General features: G+C 33.7%; 1 protein-coding gene across 1 annotated transcript; it reads left to right on the plus strand.

Annotated features, from left to right (window-relative positions):
• Nucleotides 1-1,561: 1,561 nt before the first annotated feature.
• Nucleotides 1,562-4,622, plus strand: LOC133283818 (transcription factor SPATULA-like). The gene is made up of 7 exons (XM_061480730.1): nt 1,562-1,864; nt 2,174-2,281; nt 2,495-2,560; nt 2,646-2,711; nt 3,854-4,168; nt 4,258-4,339; nt 4,464-4,622. Exons 1-7 carry the CDS (start codon nt 1,604-1,606, stop codon nt 4,589-4,591), a joined length of 1,026 nt encoding a protein of 341 aa, XP_061336714.1. The 5' UTR covers nt 1,562-1,603; the 3' UTR covers nt 4,592-4,622.
• The last annotated feature ends 1,378 nt before the right edge of the window (nt 4,623-6,000 follow it).

Raw genomic sequence — 6,000 nt, forward strand, 5'->3', positions numbered from 1 at the left:
GCAAAACATGTTTAGTTACCGAGAAAGAATAGAAAAAGAGAAAGAAAAGTTTCTCATATGCACATTCAGAATCGTTAGAAAAGAAAGACAAATTTGGGAAGAAAAGAAAGGGTAAATAAGTAATTTAAAACATTTTATCTCTTAAAACCCATGTATTTGGGAACTTTAATTTTAAGAATAAGAAGAGTTTTGGAAGATTTTGTGAAAATTCCCAATTCTTTCCTCTCACTTTCTTAAACTCGCAAACAAGGGAATGTATCATCAAAACTTCTCCTTTCCATTTCCTTTCCATCCAAATAGAAACTCTCAAACAAATCCTAAGAAGTAGGAGATCCATGATTTACACATGTCAATTGGGAGAAGAATAGAACTGCGGACTGGTTGGCAAACCTTCCCTCTGATTCAGTAGATAGATTGATCATTCACCAAGACATCCTTCACTGCTTGGGGCCATTGCTACTCTTGATGATGGAGCCTAGTTTTCTAGCTGGTTTTTGTTTCTTTTGGGCTTCGACTCGTTTTGTATTAAATTTTTCTTTTATATAAATCACATGTATCCTTTATGATAGGCAATTTTGTATGAGTTGGGAACATCCATATCATGGTGAGACTAGCTCTTCAAAAAGAAATTTTTTATGGGATGTCAAATGTTTAAATTATTTATTTTGTGTGATTATTGCTTTTACTAAGAAATGTTTTATCCAATAAATAAAATACAATACAAAAATGTTGCATAACATATAATAATTTATTGTTCGAAATAAATTTTGTATAATCATATTTTAATAATTTAAACCTTTTATATCATTCAACTTAAATGTGAGTTGCAAGTTTAAAAAAATTTAAAGGAGAAAAAGTAACTCTATATAATAAGAATTCGTCACTTCTACTATTGTTGCATATGATAAACTTTATAGTAATTATATTTACACTAAGATTCGTATGCAAATCCTGACATTAAAAAAAAAATAGGATCACGTACGTATCCTAACTTTTTATACGTTACAAAAATTTTCTTCAACGACGCATTTGCCATATAATAAAATAGAATCTTCATTGAACTGAGTTGTGTTTGGAGCCTTTAGCTCCTCTTTATTACCAAAAAAAAAAAAAAAAAATCTTCATTGAGTGAAATAATCTCTTATTACTCTCGCATTATACACTCATATTAATTGCTAATTTAATATAATTTATATACACTCAGATTAATCGATAACAATTTTTCCCTGGCTTTTTTTAGTATCTGTTTTTTTTCTTTTAGTAAGAAAAAGAAATAATTACTTTTTTCACATTGAAGTTGAAGCAAACACGACGCAACTTGTCCCTCAAAACTTTAAACTGATTTTGGAAAGAGGATCATTGTTATGGCGCGTGGCAGTGGTGGTGTCAGCGAACCATACTTTTTGATCCAAAACCAGTGCACAATTCCCCATGTCATATCCTTTTGGTTCTTTTTTCCATCGGTTTCTTCTCAAAAGTAGTTGCCTTACCATTTTCTATTACTTCGTTTCATAATGTGACAGACAAACAGATGCAACCCACTCTCAACTCTCAACAAGGAACAAAAAAAGAAGCACACATCACAGAAAATAAAAAAAAGGAAATGGGTGAAAATATGTCTTCTTCCACACAAGACGAAATCTCCCTTTTCCTGCGTCAGATTCTCCTTCGTTCATCCTCCTCCTCTCTCACCACCCACGTGCCACCCAACTCCATGAAAAATACACTCCAAGATGGGGTCTCACCCCTTGATTCCACAACCGGAATACGCACTTCGAACCGCGCTTTTTTCTCCGGTTCAGCCTCGCGTGTGTCGGTGGTAGCGAGTGAAAATGAAACTGATGACTACGACTGTGAAAGTGAGGTACTACTTCAACTTTGTTAATACATATATATATATATATATATATATATATATATATATAGTTCTCTAGTTGTCAACTCAGTATGTAGGAAAAATTAATTGCATTTTGATTATTGGTATATTTATGATAAAAGATCCACATCGAGTAGAAATGAGCTAATCCAGGAGTATATAATTGTCAGGACCATAAACTTTGTAACTTAATTTCTTATTTGGAGTGCTTGGGCTATTTAGTGTGGATTTGAAGTTGAAGTGTGCAAAACACTTGTGTACTCTATTCACCTTTTAAAGGACAATTTTTTAATGTAGGAGGGTGAAGCACTGGCCGAAGAGGTTCAAGTTCCACCAAAGTTGGATCATTCTGGGAGTTCATCAAAAAGGAGCAGAGCTGCGGAAGTTCATAACCTCTCTGAAAAGGTTTGTAAATTGTTGTTTGATGGCAGGATAAGACACCTCTCCTCGTATCTTTGTTAAAGCTACTGTTAAATATTTGTTATAATATTAAATATTTCTTGCATCTGCAGCCCCAACAAAAATTTTCTGGGTTCTGCCCCAACAAATATTTGTTATTCATGCTTGTGTAATTTTCCTTCTGCCTTTTTTATGTCTGGTATGGGGCTTGTTGAGCAGCGAAGGAGAAGTAGGATCAACGAGAAATTGAAGGCTTTGCAAAATCTAATTCCAAATTCTAACAAGGTACACTGCTTTCTTCTCCCTTAGTTTGATGTTCGAACTGTATGACTCGTTGTTCTTTTAACAGTAGAGGATTGTTGTGTCGTAGACTGATAAGGCTTCAATGCTTGATGAAGCTATTGACTACCTTAAACAGCTTCAGCTCCAAGTACAGGTCCGTATCTCTTTTTGTACTCTGCATCATTGTTCTATGTGCGAGCTCTATTTATTCTTGTACATCCTTACTTAAATTGGAATTTACGCGAAGTTATTAGTCATAGTATTAATATCTTAGTTGTTTTGTTGTTGTGAGAAATTTTGGACAATTGTGTGATCATGTGTTGATACTCCTTATAATTGCAAGGTTTAGGATACAAAGTATTTCAAACGTTTGAATTTGGAAGTATGTCTGCTATGACAACATAGTGAGTGCTCTAGTATGTTCTTTGTCATGCTATTTGCACTTATAATTTATACGTGCTTTTGGATTGGAATGGATCTGAATATGCAATTTTAATGAAGACGCCTCTAATAGCATCTTTAGGAGCCTGTAGTTACTCAGAGACATGGTAAAAGACTAAAAGGAAAGGTTCACTCTAAATTACCATGACAATTAATTAAAGCCTAAATCTTGGTTAATTTCATTGTGATAAAAGAGGGCAGTAAAGACAATAAGTTTTAAAATTTCTCCTAATTGAGAAAGAGTTGAACCTTAGCACATCGGTAAGGTTACTGCATTGTGAGGGCAGATCTCATTCCATGTTTTTTTAGGCATATGAGTAAGTTTACTGCAAGGATACCACATGTTGATAAAAAACCTTAAGGCATTATATTCATGGATCTTTCCATTGATATTGTCCTTACTTGGGTAATTCTTTTCCTGTATGGAACTTTCTTTACTCACTTGAATTCCAAAGGTTGAATTACTCATTGGCTTCCATCAGAAATTATTATACTACATACTATTGTAGTTTTTGCTTGTTATGTTCTTTGTTCCGTAACATTGCAGTATATGCTCATCAGAGCAATCAGTATTGAAATAATTGAACATAAAATATGCATAACATTATGATGCGCTAATGTTGTATATTAAATTCCTAATTTGAATCTCCTCCTACTTTTAAAATATGATGGTTTTCCCAAAATATATGATGCACTAATGTTGTATACATTATAGTGTTTGAAGATATTCCTAATTTGAATTTTCTAACCCACTGAGGAGTGTTTACTCTTTAATTATGAGCATAGTGGAATAGGGAAAAGGAGAAGAAATTCTGCTCAGCTTGTTTCTAATCCGGATTTATGCTAATATTTCAGATGCTGTCAATGAGAAATGGGTTGAGTTTGCATCCTTTGTTCTTTCCAGAAGGGTTGCAGCCTTTGCAGTTGTCTCAGATGAGAATGGATTTAGCTGAAGAAAACAGGTCTATCCCTTTAAATGCCACAGCTTCTCTGCCAATGCACCAAGAAAACCCCATACACTACTCATCCAATCTACCTATCAAACACGCTATGGCAGATCAGCCATCAGTGCTCTCCCCATCATATATAATCAACTCAGGAACTTCTTTCGGGCTAGATTCTCGGATTCCGGAAAATATACGACCACTTCAACCCAGAAGATCTTCTGAGGTAAGCTTAACCATGTGAGACTACAAATACCTAGTTAAAAGTAATAATAGTATTCAATTTTACATTTTTGTTTTAATTAAATTGTAAAGCAGATATGTAGAGAAGAAATATTGCAGCTCCAGCAGTTAAATGCAAACCATTCAGATAACCATCTATTAGGTGGTTCTCAAGGTGTGCATATTTCTTCTCATAGAATTCGATGTGTGATTCTTCCATCAAGATGTAACAATCTCATACTCTCTGTTCTTTTTCTTTGCCTTAATTGTCAAATATGAGCCAGGCACATCGGCTACAGCATCACTATCCTTTGATATGCAAACATCTGCAGTGAAGGACAACAGCACTTTGGAAACATGCATTACTCGAAGAGATCAGTCAGGAGTGATAATAAGAAATAGGGAGCCATTCTGTCCTCGCAGTTAAAGTAGGTAATTGGAATGTGATGAGTGAGAAAAACGTGTTATATATATAGGAGAGGATTATATTTATAAACTTTTTGTTTACAAACTCTTACAAACTACACTATCTTTTCCCGGGAGAACACTCGGTTACCCTATGTTCTCCCAGGAGTACATAGTGTAATTTGTAAAAATTTGTAAAAAAAGTTTGTAAACTGATCCTTCCCTAAATATATATATATATATATATATATATATATATATATATATATATGGGAAAAATATTTCTCCGGCAACTTGAGATAAATTTATCTCCGGCTACTCCAAAACTATGTCGTTTTGTTTATTTATTTCCTTATATTAATTGATTCACCTTTGAAGGGTTATGATTCTCTTTTTCTCTCTCTTCCTTTATCACCATTGATCCATCTTTGTACGGTTATGATTTAGTAGCCGGAGATAAAGTTATCTCCGGCAGCTTGAGAAATGATAAGCCATATATATATATATATATATATATAGGGCTTATCATTTCTGCTGCCGCCATAGATAATACTCTCTATAGCTGACACAGAAAAGTGGGCCCCACGGCGTTTTAAAAAAAAAAACAAGGATCCAGTGCTTAATCCTAGGATCCGCGTTGGCTAGCTGTAGGTGCAGCGGCCGCAGAAATCATTTTACCATATATATATATATATATATATATATATATATATGTCTTAATTATTTTGTTGGTACAAGTTTTTCTGCAGACTGCGGATAGGGAAAAACGCCTGCAAAGGCAACAAGACAGAAAATTCAGATTTTAATTTTAAGTTTGTCAGGCTTCCAATTATTAACATAGATATCACTTGTCCTTAAAATGAATTTAACTTCTCTTTAGAGTTGCACTAGAGAGCTCAGGAAAATTTTCACGAAATTTGACCAGACAGAACTAACTATTTAGTTTAGTGTGCTCCGTCTACAACCCGTTAGATACATGGAAAAATATGTTATTCCGAACAATTCCGGCATGATTGGGTATAGAATCATCAAGGATAGTGCCGTTTTCAAATTTTTATTCATTATAAAAGGGAAATTAACTATTTGCATGTTACCGCGACTTTGTGATAATAAGTAATGATTAATGAACATTTGCTTGTTATACACACGTACAACCTCCCAATGTACACACAATCTAGAGATGAAAAAGGATCTTAGCCAAATTTAATCTTAGGATAGTTAATTGATTAGTTCCAATAAAATGTGTAATACATCCAATCAAAAATGTGTTGAGGCCACCACTATCATCATCACGCCACTGTCACCACCACAGCATCATATGTAAAGGAAAGTGATGATTCGAAAAAAAAATTATAGTTAATAGAAATTTTTTTATTATATTATTTGTTGTGTTATCAAATACAATTCTCATTATCGGAATAAAAATAGAAC

Source organism: Gastrolobium bilobum, unplaced genomic scaffold (assembly GCF_033153095.1).
Source record: "Gastrolobium bilobum isolate Gb01-03AN ecotype WA unplaced genomic scaffold, APGP_CSIRO_Gbil_v1 utg2155, whole genome shotgun sequence".
In the NCBI taxonomy this organism is placed as follows: domain Eukaryota; kingdom Viridiplantae; phylum Streptophyta; class Magnoliopsida; order Fabales; family Fabaceae; genus Gastrolobium; species Gastrolobium bilobum.

Coding starts and splice junctions, on each gene's coding strand:
- LOC133283818 (XM_061480730.1), top strand. CDS start 1,604: ATGGGTGAAAATATGTCTTCTTCCACACAAGACGAAATCTCCCTTTTC. Junction 2,282..2,494: donor TTCATAACCTCTCTGAAAAG/GTTTGTAAATTG, acceptor CTTGTTGAGCAG/CGAAGGAGAAGTAGGATCAA. Junction 2,712..3,853: donor AGCTTCAGCTCCAAGTACAG/GTCCGTATCTCT, acceptor CTAATATTTCAG/ATGCTGTCAATGAGAAATGG.